At 53.3% G+C, this 23,718-nt stretch overlaps 1 protein-coding gene across 8 annotated transcripts in view; it reads left to right on the top strand.

Moving 5' to 3' along the window:
- Window positions 1-6,830: 6,830 nt before the first annotated feature.
- Window positions 6,831-23,718, top strand: part of ADCY3 (adenylate cyclase 3) — a 102,537-nt gene continuing 85,649 nt past the window's right edge. For all 8 annotated transcript variants that reach the window (XM_054475219.2, XM_054475220.2, XM_063648890.1 and 5 more), the window contains exons 1-2: window positions 6,831-7,350; window positions 7,847-8,718. In XM_054475219.2, coding sequence (XP_054331194.1) covers window positions 8,044-8,718 — 675 coding nt within the window. In that variant the 5' untranslated portion in view covers window positions 6,831-7,350; window positions 7,847-8,043. The remainder of the gene's footprint in view (window positions 7,351-7,846; window positions 8,719-23,718) is intronic.

The following is a 23,718-nucleotide window of genomic DNA, read 5'->3' on the forward strand; positions in this document are numbered from 1 at the left end:
GGAATTACTCAGCATTCACATGCCGTTTCACGCTCCGTGGGCACGTGTCCTTCTCTCCTCAAATTTAACCCCTCTGGGCCTCAATGTTTCCACCAGGGCTGTAGCAAAATGGTGTTCGGAGTCTCAACTGCCAGCAGGCAACTGTGACTCTCCAGGATTCCCTCTGAGTCCCTGCGGTCAAGGGCACCCTTGGCTACAGAGAAGCAGTGACAACCAAAGGAAGCTTCCTGAGCCTTCCTGGTACAGCCGGACTTCTGGGTGGCCAGAGCCTGGGCCTCCGCCCCTTCCTAGCTGGGGCCGGGGCAAGTTACCTCATGTCTCTGCGCTCTGGCTTCCCCACCCGCACAACAGGGACGCCGGTAGTCCCCACCGCGGAAACCAAAGGGAAGAGGGCAGCGCGCGGTGCCTGCAGGGCGGGGCGCAGGAAGCGGAGCTGCTGCCGCTGTCTGGGGATCGGGCCCATGGGTGTCACTGGCACTGTGGCTAGTGTGCCGTTGACATTATTTCAATGACAGACTGTGGAATAGCCACTCTGTTTCAAAGACTGGGCAGGAGGAACCAGGGACCCTCGTCCTTGCTCCCAAGGAGACGCTCACACCTGCCAAGGGGCAAAGACCCGGAACCAAGCGCAGCACCAGCCTGGGTTCCTGGATGTCTTCACTGCGCATCCTCAGCCCGCTTCTCTCTGCTTGTGTCAGGGGCCTAGAAACAGCACCCGAGGGCAGCCAGCAGGGCCCACGTCCTGTGAGGATGGCACCGAGCGAGGAGAGGGGAGGAAGAGGTGAGGCGGGCACCCACCAGGACGGATGATGCAACCCAGGAACATGCATGCATACTTACACACACACGTGAAGGTTCGTTTTCACACACTCACAATCATACTCACAAACGTGAAGATAGGTTCTCACAATCACACACACCCACTCACACACACAAACATGAAGGTACGTTCTCACAATCTCACACAACCACTCGGAATCACACACAAACGCAAAGGTGTGTTCTCACACACTCACAATCATACCCACTCACATTCACACTCACATTCACACACAAACGTGAAGGTACATCTCACACACAATCATGCTCACACACCCACTCGCACACACAAACATGAAGGTACATTCTTACACCCAATCACACACACCCATTCACACTCACAAATGTGAAAGTACATACAATCACACGTACCCACTCACGCACGAAGGTACGTTCTCACAATGACACACCCATTCACACACAAACGTGAAGGTATATTCTCACAGACACAATCACACACACAAACATGAAGGTACGTTCTCACACAATCACACACCCCCCCACAAACGTGAAGTACGTTCTCACACACAATTACACACACCCACACACAAACATGAAGGTACGTTCTCACACACACCTTACACTCACACAAACATGCAGGTACATTCTCTCACACATACACAATCACACCCACACACAAACGTGAAGTACGTTCTCACACAATCATGCTCACATACCCACTCGCACACACAAACACGAAGGTACATTCTCACACGCACACAATCACACACACCCACTCACACTCACAAACATGAAGCTACATTCTCACACACTGGCACTCACATACCCACTCACACACAAATGCAAATGCACATTTTCACATGCACATTTACACACCCACCCACACAACATACGTTCTCACACACGCACTCACACACAAACATGAGGGTACAATTCTCACACACACGCCAACATGAACGTACATTCTCAGACATGCACACTCACATATCCACTCATACACACAAATGTGAAGGAACGTACTCACACACACACTCCCCACTCTCACACCCACACACATTCCTCACACCCCTCCTCACATTCACAGCCCTGCACACACGCTCTCACACCCATCCACAGTGCCCAAGGAGTGACCCTGTGAGAATTAGGGAGGCTCCAACACGGGGCAGAAGAAGGGAGAGACCAGGGACAGAGACAAAGAAGGGAGGACACAGGGACAGATGGGCCAGTGCTGTCGATGCTGTCAGAGGAAGACTGCACTGGAGTTGCGGGGCCCCAGATGCAGCCATGGAGGGGACTGGGGGCAGGCAGCCAGCCAGCCGTGCAGGCCACGCTGGGGCAGAAGTGCTCAGGGCTGCTCAGTGTCTGCCGTGAGATAATGGTAACTCCGGTTGATTTGTTTTGTTGAGATCTGCCCACCATGTTGGTACCCATGAATCCCCTCCTCCCTGACAAGGATCCTGACTAGGGGTTAGTGCTGTCACTGCACCACAGAGACACAGGCTTGCGGGGGCTGAGTAATTGGTCCGAGATCCTCAGCTCTCATCAAGGCCATGCTCAAAGCTGAGCTCTCTGATTTCAGGGAGCCAGCTTTCCCTAGGGTACCACACACCTCTCCTCCAGGTGACAGGATCCAAACTGCTGAGCCTCTGAGCCAGCAGGAATGGATGAGGGGTGTGGGCCCTGCACAGGATGCTTGAGTATCACATGCCACATCCCCCTGGTCCCCCTCTCCACTCCCGTTACTGCTGCAGGCACACCCCAGCAGCACCTTGCCAGGTATCTGCACTGAGGATCCCTCGTTTCCTGCCCAGTTGCTCACTGCTTAGCCTCCTTTGCACAAGAGCCAGGGAGAGAACACCCTGACTGGTGACCCTTAACCAACAGGGAAGGATGGAAGGAGGACAAATACCCACCTCTGCCAGCCCTCCAGTGGAAAGCTCTGAGGTGCTTTCTGCAAGGCTCATCAGAGGGTCCCAGCAGGATCAAGGCCCCTCCCATACCACTGGCCAACTCCGTCACAAACCCTCATATTTACCGGCTTTCCTGCCTTCTCTGTTTTGAGCTTCCCAGGCTCCTGCTCCGTGTCCCTGGAATCACTTCCCCAGTTGAACCACCTGCACGCAGGCCGTGTCTCAAGCTCTGCTTTCAGGCCCGACAGGGCTCTCCTGGTGCCCAGCACCAGGGGAACTAATGATCTTCTCTCTCCCACTTCTGTTTTCCCCCAGGACACAGAGTTCTGCTCTGATCTATTGTTTGCTGGATTCAAGAGTCACCACATTCCCCGGGGGGGCCAAACCATTCTTGTTTATCCAATAACAATTAATTCTCAGCCATCATTTCTAGTCTTGAACCACACAAACAAAAAGGTGCCTTCAGCAAAGAGGCATCCCATCCAGGCAGATGCTGGGTTGAGGTTGGGGGGGTCAGGATGCCCTCCAAGCTTTGACCTAAGTCTGTGATTCTGTCTTCCTTTTAGGACAAGCCACAGGGGCAAGTCACCCATGCAGCCATTTGAGGTCCTGAGTTGTGTGTGTGTAGATTTCCTGTATCATTTCATTATAAAAGCGAAGCATGCCAGTTGTCCAGGTTACATCAATACAAAATGTATAGCTTGGAAAGTGAAAACACCTCCCCCATAATCCCACCCTTTTCACTCAAGGGTGGATATTTTTCATTGCCCTGGAACCAGGACATTCTCAGCATCAGGGAATGAGGCCAGTTGGTCCCTTTGGGACAGCCAGTGCCTTTATAAAGTACCGTTTCTTGTTAGGGAGACTTCCATTCATTCAATTACTGTTTTTTGAGTATCTACTAGGTGCCAGGTACTGGGGAAGCCACTGTGAGTGAGATGGATGAGGCCCTCGTGGCATTTTCGCGGATCTCCTCTGTGGCAGGATGTCGAGCAGATCTCTTGCCCGGGAATATTCACCCAGATGCTTCTGGCTCCCTGGGAGTCCTCGCAAGGGGCTACTGCTGTCCCACTGCGTTTCCCACATCCACAGGGAAGGGCCATGCCAGAACCCTGAACGCGGAGCAGGGATGGGAATGTGCTGTGCTCTTCCTGCGGCTGGGCCTTTGCGGGGAGGCTCCAGCCACCTGGAAGGCCTGCCTTTCAGGCCCATCAGATCCTTCCCTCTTGCCCTGAAAGGCCCTGTCTGTGATCATCTCAGCCAGAAGTCACCCCCAACTGTAACCTGTGTACACCTGAGGGTCTTCCTCATGAGTGAACATGGTGCCTTGGCAGAACTGGCAGGCTCCTCTGGTTTCCCCAGGGCCCACAGCGGAGAGATAGGGATGGTGGAAGAACAGGGAGTGGGACAGTGAAGTTAGCAGGCAGGGGCTGGAGAGGCAGGAGGTCAATTTGTTGTTGTTGTTTCTATACGAGGGTACCTCTGTGTGGAACTCTCTCCCTTCATGGGGTGGGAGGCTGGGGCATGAGTGGTGGCAGAGGGCCCAGCAGAGAACCCTCTCAGCTCAGGAGCTGGGCATGGCCTTGTGGACAGGGTGCCACACTGAGAATCACAGGGCTGGCATGTGTGCCAAGGAAGGGGCAGGGACCCACAGAGGGTGCAACACAGTGTCTCTTGTGCCAAAGCAGGACCAAGCACAAGATTTATCAGCCTTTTAAAAAACATTAGCACATCTCTCCCCTCACCCCCACTTTTTTTTGAGATAGGGTCTCACTCTGTTGCCCAGGCTGGAGTGCAGTGGTACGATCTTGGCTCACTGCAACCTCTGCCTCCTAGGGTCGGGCGATTCTCCCACCTCAGCCTCCTGAGTAGCTGGGACTTCAGGCACCCGCCACCACGCTCGGCTAATTTTTGTATTTTTTGGTAGAGACAGGGTTTTGCCATGTTAGCCAGGCTGGTCTCAAACTCCTGACCTCAAGTGATCTGCCCGCCTCGGCCTCCTAAAGTGCTGCGATTACAGGCATGAGCCACTGCGCCTTGCCATACATTACATCTCCCTTTGTAAAACATAAAAGTCATGTCCTCTTTAACATCATGTGACAATTCAAAATAAATGTTTAAACCTCCAGCAAAGGCCAGGCATGATGGCTCACACCTGCATTCCCAGCACTTTGGGAGGCTGAGGCGGGAAGATCACTTGAGGTCAGGAGTTCGAGACCAACCTGGCCAACATGATGAAACCCTGTCTCTACTAAAAATACAAAATTTAGCCAGGCATGGTGGCAGGTGCCTATAATCCCAGCTACTTGGGAGGCTGAGGCAGGAGAATTGCTTGAACCCAGGAGGCGGAGGTTGCAGTGAGCTGAGATGGCCACTGCACTCCAGCCTGGGCGACAGAGTGAGACTCTGTCTCATAAATAAATAAATAAATAAATAAATAAATAAATAAATAAATGCCTTCCTTTTTAAAAAACAAAAACAAAAAACCAAAAACCACAAATAACTCCCTCCAAAAAAAAACCCCCCAAAAACCCAAAAACCTCCAGCAAATTAAAACAATGGGGCAGCCCAGCACAGTGGCTCATCCCTGTAATCCCAGCACTTTGGGAGGCTGAGGTGGGCGGATCACTTGAGGTCAGGAGTTCAAGACCAGCCTAGCCAACATAGTGAAACCCCATCTACTAAAAATACAAAAACTACCCCGGGCTTGGTGGTGTGTGCCTGTAACCCCAGGTACTCGGGAAGCTGAGGCAGGAGAATCGTGTGAACCTGTGTGGCGGAGGTTGCAGTGAGCTGAGATCACGACACCGCACTCCAGCCTGGGTGACAGAGTGAGACTCAGTCTGGAAAAAATAAAAAATAGAAATAAAATAAAACAATGGGGCAAAGTTTTGCTTTATTTAAATTACCAAACTCCTATATCTGATGTTAGGTCCCCTACCTTTGGAATCAAAGCCCTGAGAAGTATGAGCTGAAGTTGGCGCCTTTTCAGAGTGTGAGGGAATGGTAGAAACAGCAGTGGCAGGATAGATTCTCTAATGGATCCATTCCCTGAGGGATGCAAGGTGATGTCTAAGGTTCTGGAAGGGGTGCCCGCGGATAACTATCAGGGGCATGGGGAGGCAGCTCCATCCAGGGTCTGGATAGCCAAGTTTCTCTCCCCTCTGTTCATTCCTTCAGCTCTCCCCAGGGGAGATGACCCCCTATTGCTGCTGGCTGTCCTCAGCACTTACCTTCCCACACGTGCTTTTGTCCCTTTAGTCCCAAAACATTCTATCTCTCTCCTCTTCCTTTATTTAAATTCCCAAAGCCTGTAGTTGATCTTAGCATGGTGTTCTGTCAAATGCAAGGAAAATAATTTATACTATGGTGTAAGAGACTGATAGGTTTGACTAGTCAAAGGAGCATTGGCGTCTTTAAGGGAGAGTTTGTGAACTCAAACACATCTCAAACGGGTACAATGTGCACGGGAAATCTCTTCGAAGCAGGGTCTCAGGAACTCTTCCAGGTCCACGTATCTGGTGCCCACCGGGCCACCGCCACCCGCCTCCTGCGAGCAGGACAGGGCTCCGCTGCCGGGCCTCTCTGCGGAAAGCTCAGGCCCGGCGCTCCGGAGTCTGGGCTCCCGGGGTGGGCGGGGATACTTAGGCCCCACGCGCCCCGCGGCGAAGCGGTCCCCAAACCTGAGCCCTGGCCTCTGCCGGCCCGGAAGGAAGCCGCGGCGGAGGAGGGGGCGGCGGGGTGCCCCGAGCGCGCCTCACCTGCGGGCGGGCGCGTCCCGGGCTTCCATCCTCCTAGACCGGGCCTGCTCGCTGGAAGGCGTGGATTCGCCCCAGCCCTGCCGCCCGCCGCCCGCCGCCCGCCGCCCAACGCCCAACGCCCACGCCCACTCCCGTGCTTCCACGCAGCCATCGCCCCAGCCGGCCGCCCGCGCCGGATCGGGGGCCGCCCGGGCCCCTCCAGCTCTCGCCCGCGCGGGTCCCGGGACCGCCGCCCGGCGCCTCCCCCGCCGCCCCACTCCGGAACGCGCCGCCGAGAGGGCGGCGACTGGGGCGAGGGAGGGGCCGCCCCGCCAGCCTCCCGCCTCCCGGGGCCTGGAGCGCGCGTGGCCCCGGAGCCGCCGGCGCCGCGCGGGGAATAGCTGTGCAGCACGCCGAGCCCGGACTCGGCTGGCTCGGCTTGGCGCGGGCGGGCGAGAGGATGCTGGAGGGCTTCCCCGGGCTCGGCCCGCGCTCCCGCCGGGGAGGGCCCCGCGCGCGCCCCTAGCCGCAGCCGCCGCCGCCGCGGGTGCAGGGGAGGGGTCCGGAGAGCCGCGCTCACCGCCGCCCGCGCCTGCCGGCCCCCGCACGGCCCCGGCCCCCGAGCCTCAGCCCCAGGGCGAGCGCGCTGGGCCGGCGCCCCCGGATCTCCCAGCCCTCGTCGCCGCCGCCTCCTTCCCCTTGCGGCCGGGCGCCCGCGGATACTGAGGGGCAGCCCTGCGCCTCTCCCGGTCGGATCCCGGGCCTGACGGCGGGAGATCGCGCTCCGGCCGGGCCCCGAGGCGCTGGCGGGGCGGCGCGGCGCGGCTCTGCGGGGAGCAGCCCTCGGGCGCGCCGAGCTCTCCCGCCCCAGCCCGCGCGGGGACCGTCCCGGAGCACGCGGTGGCCGAGTTCCCGCACAGGTAAACGCAGGGGCAGGGCCAGACTTCCGGGGGGAAGACAGCGCCCCGAGCGTGGGAAGGGGGCCGGATCGGAGCCCGAGTCTCCAAGGGGTTGGTGGAAAAAGGAAGTAAACAGAAGGAAGGCTCAGGAATCCCCAGGATGGTCCTGGTTTCTTTCCGGCACATTTTATTTCCAGCTTCTAAGGACTGGGCCTGGAGGGAATTTAGGTGAGCAAGTCAGGGACTGAGAAAGAAGAGATGACAGAGAGAAACCGGCTACCAGGGATGGAGAGGCGGCTAGGCCCTTCCACAAGCCAGGGACAGGAAATTGAGTGTCTGGCGTGGACAGGACTAAGTGTGCGTGCGGTGGGCGGTGGTGTGAGCCGAGGGTGGCAGGGAAGGCCCTGGATTGGGAGGCTCTTGCAGCAGAGATCCTGTTATGAGGGTTAGGGCGGGTCGTGGGGAAACCGCAAGGTAGGAGGGAAGAGGTGCTTCTACTCAGCAATGCCCTTTTCAGTTCTAGCTGATCAGTGCTACCTGTGCCCTGGAAACCCGCTCTGCGTTCCTGCTGGAGGTGGCCTTCCCTCCGCCCCAGCCAAGAAGAGGCCCTCAGCCCTCCCCAGGTCTCAGAGAGCCCTGAGAGGAGGCCCAGTCCAGAGCTCTTCCTCCGTTCCCAGTCCACTTCTCTAGGGCCAGTAGCAGACACCAGCCAGGATGCCGAGGAACCAGGGCTTCTCCGAGCCCGAATACTCGGCCGAGTACTCAGCCGAGTACTCCGTCAGCCTGCCCTCCGACCCTGACCGCGGGGTGGGCCGAACCCATGAAATCTCGGTCCGGAACTCCGGCTCCTGCCTGTGCCTGCCTCGCTTCATGCGGCTGACCTTCGTGCCGGAGTCCTTGGAGAACCTCTACCAGACCTACTTCAAAAGGCAGCGCCACGAGACCCTGCTGGTGCTGGTGGTCTTTGCAGCCCTCTTTGACTGCTACGTGGTGGTCATGTGTGCTGTGGTCTTCTCCAGCGACAAGCTGGCTCTCCTCGCCGTGGCTGGAATTGGACTGGTGTTGGACATCATCCTCTTCGTGCTCTGCAAAAAGGGGCTGCTCCCGGACCGGGTCACCCGCAGAGTGGTGCCCTACGTGCTGTGGCTGCTCATAACCGCCCAGATCTTCTCCTACCTGGGCCTGAACTTCGCGCGTGCCCACGCGGCTAGTGACACGGTGGGCTGGCAGGTCTTCTTTGTCTTCTCCTTCTTCATCACGCTGCCCCTCAGCCTCAGCCCCATCGTGATCATCTCCGTGGTCTCCTGTGTGGTGCACACGTTGGTCCTGGGGGTCACCGTGGCCCAGCAGCAGCAGGAGGAGCTGAAGGGGATGCAGCTGCTGCGGGAGGTGAGTCCTGCCCACTGTCCCCCTACAGCGTCCTCTCCAGCAGCTCTCACCAACTTGGGATCTGTTGGAGTTGCTGTTTGCTTTGCCTTTGAGTCAAAATGTGTCCTGGGGGCCTCCGGGGCTCTCACCTCTCTCCCAGGTCCCTGCCTTTGCACCCCTGTGCCATTACCTGGAGTCTGCCTGTGCTTGGCCCCAGGGAAAGGAGGATGTCAGGGCACTGGGCCTCAGGGCCACTCTTCACCTGTGCCCAGTCTAAGTGTGTGACAGGAAGGCCCACCCAGGGCTGGTCTTGAGGCAGCATTGTCCTGGCCATTCCCTGTTGGTGACGCTGGCGAAGAGGACCTCCTGTGGGAAGAGGGCTCCTCGATTCCCATCTCTCCCCAACACTGACTAGCTGTGTGGACTCAGTGCCCCTTTGTCAAATGGAGATAACATCCGCCCTGCCTGCATGACACGGTTGTTGTCAGGATCGCAGGAGATGTGGGGGAAAGTGCATTAGGATACATGGAGGGCTGCACAGAGGGAAGACGCAGTTGTCATATTTCCTGCCTCCGGGGAGCTCGGGGTGCCTGGGGAGTTCTATGAAGGGGAGAATGGTGGTCTCCCCACTGAAGCTGTGGTGTGGGGATGCAAATAGGGACAGTCATGCCGGCTACTGTGACGTAGGGTCTCCTGGTCCTAAAGCATGCATTCTGCTGGTCCTGGAGCACGCGTTCTTCTGGAAGGGGTGGAATTTCGGCCTCAGCTTAATTATTATAGTATTGTGTTTCCACCAAGTGCCAGGCCCTTAGGGGCTGCAGAGACCAGGAGACCTGAGGGACAGTAGGCAATGTGTGTCCCTGGGGAGCCAGCAAGCCGGTGACCAGAGAATGAGGCGGAGATGTCTGCATCTGGGTTTGGTGCCCAGCCTGCCAGCCTCGTGCCAATGATGGTCAAGAGAGGCTCCCCCACTTCCTGCCCCTGCAGTGCTCTGTCTGGTAGAGATGTCTTAACTCCCACGCCAGCTCTGTTCTGTGGTTAGTGGGGCTGGGGTAGAGTCAGCTCTGAAGCGGTGACCTTCTGGGTGTTAGGAGAGGCAGGGCGTGCCCAGAATCCTTGCTGACTGACGTGAGCCTCTAGCAGCCATGGAGGTCAGTGCCTGGGCCCTGGAGACCAGGTGCTGTGTGCAGGCCCAGGGTAGACAGACAGAATCTTCCACTCCTCTGCTAATTTCTCCGCTCATGCCTCATCCTGCTGATTTGTTCTAGAAATGGGTAGAGGATGTTAACATAGGCAGGGCCTGGCAGGGCATCTAGTCCAGACTCCCCGTTTTACAGAGGAGGAAACAGAGATGGGTGATAACTGGTTCACTGTCACCCAGCACTTTGGTGGCAGAAACAGGACAGGAGCCCAGGCATTGACCCCCAGCCCAGGGCTCATTTGTGTATGTTCCATGGAGCACTGAGAGCTGCCTGAGAGCAAGGAGCTTTGCTTCCCACCCCACCTCCTGGGGACAGTGGCTGTGTGCTGCCCTGCCGTCCCCACCCCAAATCTCTGTAGAGGGGGCTGTGAGTTTCTGGTCATCGACTAGGTGGAAACACCAGTTATGTCTCTTTAGGCCATGCATTAGCCAGCCCCAGGTTCTTTTTTTTTTGAGACGGAGTCTCGTTCTGTTGCCAGGCTGGAGTGCAATGGCGTGATCTCAGCTCACTGCAACCTCCGCCTCCCAGGTTCAAGCTATTCTTCTGCCTTAGCCTCCCGAGTAGCTGAGATTACAGGCACGCGCCTCCACGCCTGGCTAATTTTTGTATTTTTAGTAGAGATAAGGTTTCACCATGTTGGCCAGGATAGTCTCGATCTCTTGACCTTGTAATCCGCCCGCCTCGGCCTCCCAAAGTGCTGGGATTACAGGCGTGAGCCACTGCGCCTGGGCGTCCCAGGTTCTAAGGTCTGAGGTCTGAGGATGACTGGTCTCTCTAGCTCCATCTCCTCAGGTGGACAAGGAGCTTATTTTGAGGCTCCTGGAGCTTCCAGGGAAAAGGACTGAGAAGGTGTGGGCCGGGGCCCGGGTGCCCCACCACGTGGCTACTCGGAGATCACTTCTAAACTCATGATTGTTCTCCTTTGGGTACTGCTAAGACATAAAACCCTAAAACTTAGAAAACAGAAAAAAAAAAGATAGAAATCAAGAATAAAAATATTAGCATCCCAGGGGAGCCCGACCTTGGCATGGAAGCAGTGCCTGGGAGGCAGCTTTGGGAACAGAGCAGGAGGGGCAGAGAGCTCTCAAGGTCCGATTGGGAGCCTGAGATCGAAGGCAGGAGGCCCCAGCTTACAGTGGGCTGTGTTCCAGAAGCTTCTGAGTCACTGGTTTGGGACTAATGTGACTTTTTAAAAGGTGCCTGGGTTCCCAGGCCCACCCACCAGAGTCTTCCTCAACTCTCAGCATCCCGGCATTTGGCCTCTAAAGATGGTGGAAACGGGGCTGGGCATGGTGACTCATGCCTGTAATCCCAGAACTTTGGGAGGCTGAGGCGGGCAGATCACCTGAGGTCGGGAGTTGAAGACCAGCCTGGCCAAGATGGCGAAACCCTGTCTCTACTAAAAATACAAAAATTAGCCAGGCGTGATGGAGCGCGCTTATAATCCCAGCTACACAGGAGATTGAGGCAGGAGAATCACTTGAACCTAGGAGGCAGAGATTGCAGTGAGCCGAGGTCACACCACTGCACTCCAGCCTGGGCGACAGAGGGATACTCCATCAAACAAAAACAAAAACAACAACAAAAAACACAAGCTGCAGCAGCCTGTGTTGCTGTGGGGAGGGACACCCTGGACAGCGGTCTCCCCTGAGCCGTGGAGTGAGGCATCATTCATCTCCCCTGCTGCTGTTGCCTCCTGGGATGTGGGTCCCATCAAGGATCGGGGGCAAGGGCTGGAGGATAGGATGCAAGAACCAGGGGCCCAGGCCCCTTCTAGTCAGGGTAGGTCCCAGAACTTTCTCCAGACCCCAGGCACTGCCTTTCTCCAACCCATGTGCTTGCCCTTGTCTTTCTCTCTCCCATCCCCTGTCGGCTCTGGCTGGGGACTCCCTCCAGGGTCGGTGGGGGATGAACACAGTTTCCCAGTTCGAAATAGACACCTGGATTTCTGGGGTCTTGTGAGTCTTGTGGTTTTGTTGCTGCTGTCACTGGCAGCATGAAGAAGCATTGCCAGTGTCAAAAGTCTTCCTCTGCAGCCCTTATCCCCTCATGCCCATGCGCAGCTCTGTGGGGAAGGACAGAAGGTACACATGGGGCTGTTGGCAGCCTGAGAGGTCAGAGGCCAGCCAGACAACCTGTCCTGGGCTCCTCTCAGGAGGCCAGCGGGTGGGGTTCTGACAGGAAGAGCAGGTGATCAGGGAGTGTGGGATGGGGTGGGGCTGGGGCCCCACCAATGAGTTAATGAGTGAATATTGCCGAGCAGCATGGGCCTTGCAGCCTGCAAGGTCAGGGGATAAGGAGGATGAGGCCATCTGACACTCAGGCTGTGCTGGGGCAGGGAGGATGTTCTGAGAGCCACCTTGGATGGGCAGGGATCTAGCCAATGGTTCTCACGACCCATCCTCTAGCCCCTGCCTGTCCCCCTATTCTTTTTTTTGAGACAGAGTTTCATTCTTATTTCCAAGGCTGGAGTGCAATGGCACAGTCTTGGCTCACTGCAACCTCCTCCTCCTGGGTTCAAGTGATTCTCCTGCCTCAGCCTCCCAAGTACCTGGGATTACAGGTGGCTGCCACCACGCCTGGCTAATTTTTTTGTATTTCTAGTAGAGACAGCCTTTCACCATGTTGGCCAGGCTGGTCTCGAACTCCTGACCTCAGGTAATCCACCTGCCTTGGCCTCCCAAAGTGCTGGGATTACAGGTGTGAGCCACTGTCCAGAGGAGGAAACAGAGGACGAAACAGAGATGGGTGATAACTGGTTCACTGTCACCCAGCACTTTGGTGGCAGAAACAGGACAGGAGCCCAGTGTTGACTCCTAGCCCAGGGCTCATTTGTCTGTGTTCCATGGAGCACTGATTGCTGTTCCATGGGTCCCCCATCCCAGGAGGCAACACAGGCCCAGAGCAGCCGGAAGGGAGGACAGATGGATCAGGAGGAGCTGAGGCTGGCAGTGTTTGCCCATTTCGCTCCCCTGGCCTGGGTCCTGCCCCAGGACCTGTTACGGAATAACTTGCCCTTTACTGCCCTAAACTGCCCCTGGGCTGGGTGAGGAGGAAGGAGGGGGCTGGGCTCAGGACTAGGACCTGCAGGACCAGCAGCCAATGAGTGCGGACAATGGGGAAGGCAGCCAGGATGATTGGGGGTGGTGGGGGGTGGGTGCGTGCCTTTAGCATTTGGCAAAGTAGGGACTAGGAACTGCTGACAAATATTTTGTACCCTTACTTCAGAGCAGAAAGGCTATTTGGGAGCAAAATTCTCTCATGGAATGAAGAGCCTGTTAAGACCTTTTTCCACCAAGTAAAACATGAGGAAGCTGTGGATGTGCAGTTTCTTTCACACCTGCAAATTACACAGCAATCATTCACCCAGCAAGGAACATTTGCTCCTAGGGGCTGGAGGGAGCTGCCGTAGGGAGGGTGAGAGGAAGCTGAGGCTTCCAGAGACACCCTGTCTGCAGACGGCAGGTAGCTGTTGCATGCACCTCATCCCATTTAATCCTGGATATTACTGGCTCCATTTCACAGATGAGGGGACTGAGGCTCAGTGAGGTTGAGAGGAGGTAGTGGGGCTGGATTACAGGGGAGGGGGTCACTGGTGAGTGAGAAAGGTGGGATGGGGGGCTTCCCTGAAAGCCTCTCTTTCTCTGGAACCCAGGCATCTGGGCCTCCTACTTTTCTGGCTGCCCCCAAATGTCTTTGCTAAGCAACGTGGCTGAACAGTGCCAAGAGATGGCAGTCCCTAAGGTATAACAGGAGGCACCCCCTTCTCCCCAGGGGAATTGGATGCAAAGAAGGGAGAAGCCCATGACGATGTTCCCTGTGGGCACGTGGCCAGGAGTACATGAGAAAGGCAGGGGGCTGAATCGGGACAGGAGCTGGTGTGAGGTGCGGTGGGCAGGAAGCAGCAGGCCTGGGGGCTTTCAGCCTTCAGGAAGCAGGCTGCAGGGAGAGGTGTGCAGGACACAGAGCAAGAGGAGGCAAACTCAAGCCAGTCCTGGCTCTTTGGCCCTGGGCTCCTCCGCTGACCCGGGACGGGAAAGAAGCCGTCATCCCTCCGTGGAGAGTATGCAGATGGGCATCAGTGGAGGGTCCAGGGACCAGAACAATGATGACGTGCGTAGAAGGGGACTGCAGGGCCATCAGATTCAGCTGCATGTGAGGAGGAATAATCAGTCATTGAACATGTAAACAACTTTGCAGAAAATCAACCCCTCCATCCTTTCCCCATCGCAGCTTTCTGTGGCCTTTTCTGACCCCGATCTGTGTGTAAACAGAGCTTTCCCAGTTTGTCATCATCATGCATATGCAATTTAGGCCCCACCTTTCATCCACATTATTTCCCTGACATTTTGCTGTGAACATTGGACTCCTCATGTTTATTATTTTAAATCAGCGCTTTATAGTCTTTTCTAGAGAGGAAACGGAAGCCCAGGGCTGGGCCAGGGGTGGGTAACTGGGTAGTTTTATACACGCATGCAGGCGCACACACACACACACACACACACACACACACACACACACACACACACACACACACACACACACACACGCGCTCACTCCTGGGCTTGGTCTGCCCAGCCTTCTGGGTAAACACACACACACACACACACACACACGCATGCTCACTCCTGGGCTTGGTCTGCCCAGCCTTCTGGGTAAACACACACACACACACACACACACACACACACGCATGCTCACTCCTGGGCTTGGTCTGCCCAGCCTTCTGGGTAAACCCTCCATGAGATGGAATGGCTGGGATGCCAGGGTTATTGGCATTCTGCAGTTTCTTCATAAACAAACAGCAAATCCCACGAGGGTGGTCTAATGCTGGATTAACATTCCAACACCACCCTCTACCCCTGGCTGCCCCCCCACCAAATTACACATTCTTTTTGTTTTTTCTTTTTTTCTTTTTCTTCTTCCTTTTTTTTTTTTCAAATAGAGACAGAGTTTCACCATGTTGCCCAGGCTGGGCTTGAACTCCTGAGCTCAGGCGGTTCATCCACCTCGGCCTCCTAAAGTGCTGGATTACAGGTGTGAGCCACCATGCCCAGCCATCACCAAATTACACGTTCTTGATAATAGATTCCACGGGTATGTGCTATCACCAACACTGAGACTCCGAGACACATTGTGCGTAGGTCGAGGCCCATGAGCAGGGACAGTGAGGAGGTGGCTGTGTTTACTGAGCTCCTGCTCTGTTACAGTTTAGTGCCTTCTGGCAAGAGGCAAATATTATTTCCATTTTACAGATCAGGAAACTGAAATGGGTGATGACTAAAATGACTTGTCCAGGGCCACATACCTAGTAAGAGGCAGAGCAGGATTGGAACCCAGGTCAGTGGGATTTTGGAGTTCCTTCTCATTGGAGTCATAAAAGAACCCATTAGGCGGTGACCAGTAGCTCATGCCTGGAATCTCAGCACTTTGGGAGGCTGAGGCAGGAATATCACTTGAGGCCAGGAGTTCAAGACCAGCCTGGGCAACATAATGAGACCCCATCTTCACACACACACACACACACACACACACGTACACAACCACCAAAAAAAATTCAGCTGGGCTTGGTGGTGTGTGTGTGGTTTTTTTTTTTTTTTGAGTCTGTCGCCCAAGCTGGAGTGCAATGACGCTATCTTGGCTCACTGCAGCCTCTGCTTCCCAGGTTCAAGCAATTCTCCTGCCTCAGCCTCCCGAGTAGCTGGGATTTCAGGCACCCACCACCATGCCTGGCTAATTTTTTTTTGTATTTTTAGTAGAGACAGGGTTTCACCACAGTAACCAGGCTGGTCTCGAACTCCTGACCTCAGGTGATCCACCTGCCTCGGCCTACCAAAGTGCTGGGATTACAAGCATGAACCACAGTGCCCAGCCTGATGGTGTGTGTCTTGTACAGGAGGCTGGGGAGGGGGATGGCTTGAGCCCAGGAGTTTGAAGTTACAGTGAGCTCTGATCATACCACCCCACTGCAGCCTGGGGAACAGTGAGACCCCATCTCAAAAAAAAAAAAAAGAACCCCTTATATCTTCCCTCGGAGCCTGTTGAGATAGTTCCAGCGGGGTTAGGGTTTCGGTTTCTCAACCCAGAAGCGTTAGAAGGAGCAATTTGGGGGATGAGGAGGTGTTTTTGGGGACATCTTCAAGGAGCAGAGATGTCTGGGGTGTTGAGTGTTGCAGCCAACAGCCCTCACATGCACCTTCTGTGGCTGTGGGAGGTGTTGTTACATTATAGGACAGCGTAGTAACTGATGTGCATAATGGTGACCAATTCACCAAGAGAATATTAAGGCCAGGCGTGGTGGCTCACACCTGTAATCCCAGCACTTTGGGAGGCCGAGGTGGGTGGATCACGAGGTCAGGAGATCGAGACCATCCTGGCCAACATGGTGAAACCCTATCTCTATTAAAATACAAAAAATCAGCTGGGTGTGGTGGTGCACACCTGTAGTCCCAGCTACTCGGGAGGCTGAGGCAGGAGAATCGCTTGAACTCGGGAGGCAGAAAGTGCAGTGAGCTGAGATTGTGCCTGGTGACAGAGGGAGACTCTGTCTCACAAAAAAAAAAAAAAAAAAAAGAAAGGAAATATTAAATTGCATTTAGTATAAAGTGTAGTGTAGTATCTAGAAACATTTTCCTCGGGAATGGATAACACAAGTTTGAACAAATAAGGATTATATTTGGAAATTCAGTAATGTGGGATGGCTCATTACTCGGTGTTATTGAATATATGTCCATTTATTCACCATGTGTTTTAGTTATCCACTGCTGTGTAACAAACAGCCCCAAAATTTTGGGGCTTAAAAGAGTAACAGTTTAAACCCGGACAACATGGCAAAACTCTGTCTCTACAAATGGCACAAAAATCAGCCAGGCATGGTGGCATGTGCCAGTAGTCCCAGCTACTCAGAAGGCTGAGGTGGGAGGATTATGAGCCCCAGATGCTGCAATGAGCCATGATCGTGACACTGCACTCCAGCCTGGGAGACAGAGCAAGACTGGTCTCAAAAAAGAAAAAAAAAAGAATGACAGTTTATAGTTTCTCATGATCCTGTGGGTTGACTGTTCAGCTGGGTGGTTTTTGTGCTTCACGTGGCATGGGCTGGGGTCACTCATTTGTCCACCTGCGCTGTTTCACTCACCTGCAGCATTCAGTTGCCAGCTATGCTGGCAAGTTCTAAGAAGCCTTTACTCATGTCTGGAGCCTCAGAGCTCCTCCTCCTGATCTCTCCATGTAGCTGGCTTGGGCTTCCTCACAGCATGGTGGTCTCAGAGAGAAAGTGGAAGCTATCAGAGTTTTTAAAGGTTAGGCTCATCACTATCGGCTACAAGAAGTCAAGGCTAACTCAGATGCAAGAGGAAATTGATTCTATCTTTTGATGTTTGAGTAGCGTGTGTAAGGGAGGGAATGAATTGATAGCAGCTGTCTTCTGAGGCTGTCTGAGAAACCAGGAGGCACGTGGGGAATGCTGGGGAGACGGAACTAATTAAAGCCATGAGATTGGGTAGGGTCCAAAATACTCTGTGACCATAGAATGCTTCAAAAGTTAGAAATGTGGCCCAGAGCCCAGTGTTTTTAACTCCATTAAGGTATTGATTCTCTGTAGGATCCAATACATCATTTCTAAGATTTTTAGAAAGCTTCAGAAACTGCATTGTACAGAGAGAAATGGTGGCTCAGAATTCATCTGTATAGACTTTGCCTTGCCTTATTTGGGTGAGAAGCCATTCTCTTACCTTCTCAAGCATGCAGCGGCCCCTGTGTCCAGGACACTGCCCTAGGTGACAGGATGTATGACTTAATCATGGACCTCAGCACCATTCCTGCCCCTTTCTCTCCTCAGCTTAGGTTGGCAACTTGGCTCTGATGTTTGTATTCCTTTCCCAGGAGGTGGAGATTTGCATGTGCACAAGCTTCAGAAACACCAGATAGGATTGGGTTTGCATTTAGGGGGATCATCTTGGTGGACCTGAATGAAGCTGACACGGTGCAGAAGGCTGGTGAGGGAGTCCAGGCGTGGCACCATGAGGGCCACCCACCAGGACGGAAGTAGGGGATGGAGAAGATGAGTTTGGCTTGAGATGCCCATGGGACATCCAAGTGGAACTGTCAGATTATTCAGTGGAAAGTTATTGAACACCTTCTGTATACCAGACCTTGTACTCAAGATCTGGAGAAGAAAGGTCTAGAGTTGCAGATTTGAGAATCATCAGCATTTAAGTGGCACCTAAAACTGTAGGGAGGCTGAGGGGTTGTGTGGGGAGAGTGTGTAGGATCAAAAGGGAAGGGGGCTTAGAATCTAACACGTGGAGCAGGCCGATGTGTATCAGGGGGTCGTCAGCATGGGACATCTGTAACCCGCCCCTGCTTCCTACCGGGACCCATGATTGTCCCAGGTAGCCTGTGCTGGGTAGATCGGCCATTAGGAAGCAGGAAGCAGTGTCTGTCTGATGGTGTTTTGCACGATTGATGCTCTTGCACTGGGGAGACTTAAGCCTAACCAAGGTGGGGCTGTGGTGCCAGCTGAGGGACTGCTTCCCACAGCTCTACCTGGCAAACAAGGGCACGGGAGTGTGACTGTGTTACCTGGTTGGGGAGGGGTGGATAATGTGTATAGAGGCACTTTAAACTACAAAGCACTGTGCAGATGCTAGTTATTTCTTTATTACATTTAATCTTGGCAGACCATCTCTGATCTTTGAACTATGAATGAATCAGACCAAGTTTCTTCATTATCCTTTTTTCATCTCTTTTCTGCGTAATCAACTAGCTCTTTTTCCTCATTGTGAAAGGATTATTGTTAAGAATATTTCAAATTATAAAATGCTGAATAATATTGCAGAATATTGTACTATTCCTTTTCTGTAGGGCATTTGTCTACTTTTTTTTTTTCTTTTTTTTTTGAGACAGAGTTTCGCTCTTGTTGCCCGGGCCAGAGTGCAATGGCACAATCTCAGCTCACCGCAACCTCTGCCTCCCAGGTTCAAGTGATTCTCCTGCCTCAGCCTTCCTGAGTAGCTGGGGTTACAGGCATGCGCCACCATGCCCAGCTAATTTTTGCATTTTTAGTAGAGACAGGGTTTCTCCATATTGGCCAGGCTGGTCGGGCAGATCCCAACCTCAGGTGATCTGCCCACCTTGGCCTTCCAAAGTGCTGGGATTACAGGCATGAGCCACCACACTCGGCTCATTTGTCTACTCTTAATTTTTGTATTTTTATTTTTATTTTTTCTTGAGAGAGAGTCTCATTCTGTTGCCCAGGCTGGAGTGCAGTGGCACAATATCAGCTCACTGCAACCCCCGCCTCCTAGGCTCAAGTGATTCTCCTGCCTTAGCCTCCCAAGTAGCTGGGATTACAGGCGCTCACCACCACGCCCGGCTAATTTTTGCATTTTTGTAGAGATGGGGTTTCACCATGTTGGCCAGGCTGGTCCCAACTCCTGAACTCAAGTGATCTGCCCACGTTGGCCTCCCAAAGTGCTGGGATTACAGACGTGAGCTACTGCGCCTGGTCTTGTCTACTCTTAATTTATTGATTTTATTTATGTGTCACTTGCATTTTATTTACTTGCTGTTGTTGTTTCAGCAGGCCCATCCCCTCTCTCCTTTCCCCTCCTAGCCGTTTTCTGTCTGATGCTTCTTCCTTCTTCTGAGCAGGTTTTCAGTCCTTTCTTCTAGGAAATTCCTCTTTGTGGTTCCTAAGGAATTCACTTTGATTAGAAATGAAACTGTTTCTTTCCTTTTCCCCTTCCTCTCCTCCACAACACTTTCCTTCTTGTAAACAGGAAAGTAAATGACTTGTTTCAGAAGAAATCTACCCCTCTCTTGAGCTCCATTCAAAACCCCAGCATAAGCGACTGGACTTGAACTTTCGCAAGATTTCCATGGCTGGGGTTTGTTGTCCACATGTCACTTCAGGACTGGTCTCCAGGAAGTGTAGTTTGGTGTCAGCTGAGTCAGATCTGGTAGTGGAAGACTGCGACAGCTGCCTGTCCAGCTCTCGGTGGGCTCCTGGACTGCCCTTGAGGGCAGTTTCTCACCCAAGGGACCAGGCCCTGAGGAATTTATCCCCATGAGCCTGATTCTTTTCATTTTTGTTTTTATTTTTTTGAGATGGAGTTTTGCTCTTGAGTGCAGTGGTGCAATCCTGGCTCACTGTAACCTCCGCCTCCTGGGTTTAAGTGATTCTCCTGCCTCAGCTTTCCGAGTAGCTGGGATTACAGGTGCGTGCCACCACGCCTGGCTAATTTTTGTATTTTTAGTAGAGATGGAGTTTCACCATGATGGCCAGGCTGGTCTCAAACTCCTGACCTCAAGTGATCCACCTGCCTCCGCCTCCCAAACTGCTGAGATTATAGGGGTGAGCCACCGCACCCAGTCTTGAGCCTGATTCTTATAAGACAGATTGCTCAAGGCCTGGTCACCAACCTGCTTATGGTAGGTGTACCTTCTCACCTTCTCTGGAGGGCAGCGGGTTGGGAGCAGGGGGTGGTAATACCATGTGTGTCATTTGGTACATATTTGCTGCCAATTCCTAAGAAACAAATCAGTAATTTTCTGAAGGGGAATCTGAGCAAAGCGCATGGCATGGTGCCGAGGATTGTTCATCCTCCCACGTGGGGCTAGGGGCCAACCCCACTGCCCACAGGCACATTTTCTACTGTGGACAACCCTGTCAGCTGGAACCAGCCCAAGAAGTGGCACACAGCCTCACCCTTCAGCGCCTTTTTGCTCTACTCCTGCCCGTGCTTACAGTTTACCTTTCATTGGTGCAGCACTGAGTGCTCTGGAACACACATTCCTCCTGTAATTGGGCTTGTAGTTGTTAATATCATATTGCCCATCTCCAGGGACAAATTTGGGATATTCGCTCTTTATTTCAGTGAAGAGCCCAATCTAGGGTGGTTCTTTTTATTTTTTTTGAAACAGAGTCTCACTCCCTCGCCCAGGCTGGAGTACAGTGGCATAATCTCAGCTCACTGAAACCTCCACCTCCTGGGCTGAAGAGATTCTCCTGCTTCAGCCTCCCGAGTAGCTGGGATTACAGGCATGCACCACCACCACTGGCTAGTTTTTGTAGTTTTAGTAGAGACGAGGTTTCACCATGTTGGCCAGGCTGGTCTCGAACTCCTGACCTCAGGTGATCTGCCCACCTCGGCCTTCCAAAGTGCTGGGATTACAGGTGGCATTTCCTATCCCTTCCATTGTGTCTCAGACCTGCTGGCCTTTACAATTACGGCGTAGTGAAGGGACCTTGTGAGTCTTGGTCGACCCTCACCCCGGGTGGCTTTCTGCTTTGGACTCTGGGTCAAAGCACTGGTGTCATAGTCATTCGACCTGAATCACCAGGAGCTCCCCCACTTACCAGCTATGAGATCTGGGGTAAGTTATTTAATCTCTTTGCCTGGTTTCTCCTTCTGCAAAATGGGTGTGATAATAATACCCTTTTCACTGGGATAGGCAGCAAGCACTAGAAATGGTTGTTGCTCTGGCTGTCACTGTCATTGTTATGATTATTGGCTCTGATAAGGAATTTTAGAAAAGCCTGGCCCAACCACAAGGGAGGGAAGAGCAGCCCCAGGCTCCTTCCAGGATGTCTCAAGGGCGCCTGGTGGCTTCAAGCCCTGCCCTTGCCTCCCTGGTTGGGGCGGCCCTGACATCCCTCCCCGCTTGGCCCTATCCACCCTATCATTGTTTCCCAACCCCTGACTGGGGTGTCGGACCCTCAGCCCCTGTTTAATAAATACCCATATTCAACTTTCCTAGACAATTTTTGTCTTAAAAAATGTAAAAATGGCTGGGCGCAGTGGCTCACGCCTGTAATAGCAGCGCTTTGGGAGGCTGAGGCGGGCAGATCATGAGGTCAGGGGATCGAGACCATCCTGGCTAACATGGTGAAACCCCATCTCTACTAAAAATACAAAAAATCAGCCTGGCGTGGTGGCGGGCGCCTGTAGTCCCAGCTACTCTGCAGGCTGAGGCAGGGGAATGGCGTGAACCCAGGGGACAGAGCTTGTAGTGAGCTGAGATTGTGCCACTGCACTCCAGCCTGGGAGACAGAGCAAGACTCTGCCTCAAAAAAAAAAAAAAAAAAATGCAAAAACACACCTTCAGTTATTCACCATTTCCCCACAGTAACTAAGAAAAACCAAACTGTACCTTCCCATCTCTCTATAGTGATCATGGTTTTGCTTGCTGGACAGGGCTTTGGTTAATAACTCTAATAATCAGGGAAAAAGCAAAAACAACACAATAAAGGAATGGCGCATAGGAGGCAAAAGAGAAGAAACTGACCAGTCGCATTGGCTCACATCTGTAATCCTAACACTTTGGGAGGCTGAGGCAGGCGGATCACCTGAGGTCAGGAGTTCAAGACCAGCCTGGTCAACATGGTGCAACCCCGTCTCTACTAAAAATACAAAATTAGCTGGACGTGGTGGTGCATGCCTGTAATCCCAGCTACTAGGGAGGCTGAGGCAGGATAATCGCTTGAACCCACGAGGCAGAGGTTGCAATGAGCCGAGATGGCGCCGCTGCATTCCAGCCTGGGCGACAGAGACGCTGTCTTAAAAAAAAAAGAGAGAAGAAACTTACAAGCTGGGTCACCGTTTTTTTGGTTGCCTTCTAAATGTTGGAGAGAATGTGCTTTCCACATGAAGTTCTCCACGGAGACAAAGAATCATGTACTTTTTTCTTTTTTCTTTTTTCTTTTTTTTTTTTTTTTTGAGATGGAATTTCACTCTGTCGCTCAGGCTGGAGTGCAGGGGCATGATCTTGGCTCACTGCAGCCTCTGCCTCCCAGGTTCAAGTGATTCTCCTGCCTCAGTAGTATGGACTACAGGCATGTGCCACCACGCCTGGCAAATTTTTGTATTTTTAGTAGAGATGGGGTTTCACCATGTTGGTCAGGCTGGCCTCAAACTCCTGATCTCAAGTTATCTGCCCGTTTGGGCCTTCCAAAGTGCTGGGATTACAGGCGTGAGCCTCCGCACTCAGCTACAATAGTAGAATAGTGTACTTTTGATCCAAATTTCTCTCTGCCTCTTTTCTTTCTCTCTCTCTTTCTTTCTTTCTTTCTTTCTCTCTCTCTCTTTCTTCCCTCCCTCCCTCCCTCCCTCCCTCCTTCCTTCCTTCCTTTTTGCATTTTGGCAATGGCCTTTCACTTAATGTCTTTTCTCTTTATGCTCCATTTTTGGGAGGAATGAGTGAAGAGTTGGTTGTGGGTGGGAGACATGGTGAAGAAGGCCGCTGGCATGACTGTAGTGGAGGAAGCCAGGTATGTCCTTTCATTAGGTCAGATCATGTGAGCTGCATGGAGCTCGATTCCTTTCATATTGAGAACCTGGGGTTAGGATGTCCCTGTGGCCCTAGGTGGCCTCACTTTGTTCCCCTGAGCTTTAGAATCTTCCTCCTTGGCAGGGTTACTGACGCACAACACCTGAGGCTTTGAGTTGCATTTAGGGAAGAAAGGGATCATGGTGCTCCCTGTTCAGCTGGTGAGCCGTGCTGGAGCCCTGCCATGGTGCCCCCACACCCTCGCACCCCTGCACCCCTGCTCCCATTCCTCCCCGCCCCTCACCCACTTTCCTTCACGATGGCCTAATGCGTCTGAGGATTCTCTTAGGACTAGTTACAAATAACATTTGCATGGATCATTGAAGTGCTGTTTATCCCATTATGTCACTTAGTCCTCACACCCACTCTGTGAGGCGGATATTCTTGTCACTGGCATTTTATAGAAGAGAAAGTGGAGGAGGAACAGTGAGGGCGAGGAAGGCACCCAGGCTCCCCCTGGGGAAGCGCAGAGCCGGCTGGTCTCAGG

The sequence above is a fragment of the Pongo pygmaeus genome, chromosome 12 (genome assembly GCF_028885625.2).
Source record: "Pongo pygmaeus isolate AG05252 chromosome 12, NHGRI_mPonPyg2-v2.0_pri, whole genome shotgun sequence".
NCBI lineage: Eukaryota > Metazoa > Chordata > Mammalia > Primates > Hominidae > Pongo > Pongo pygmaeus.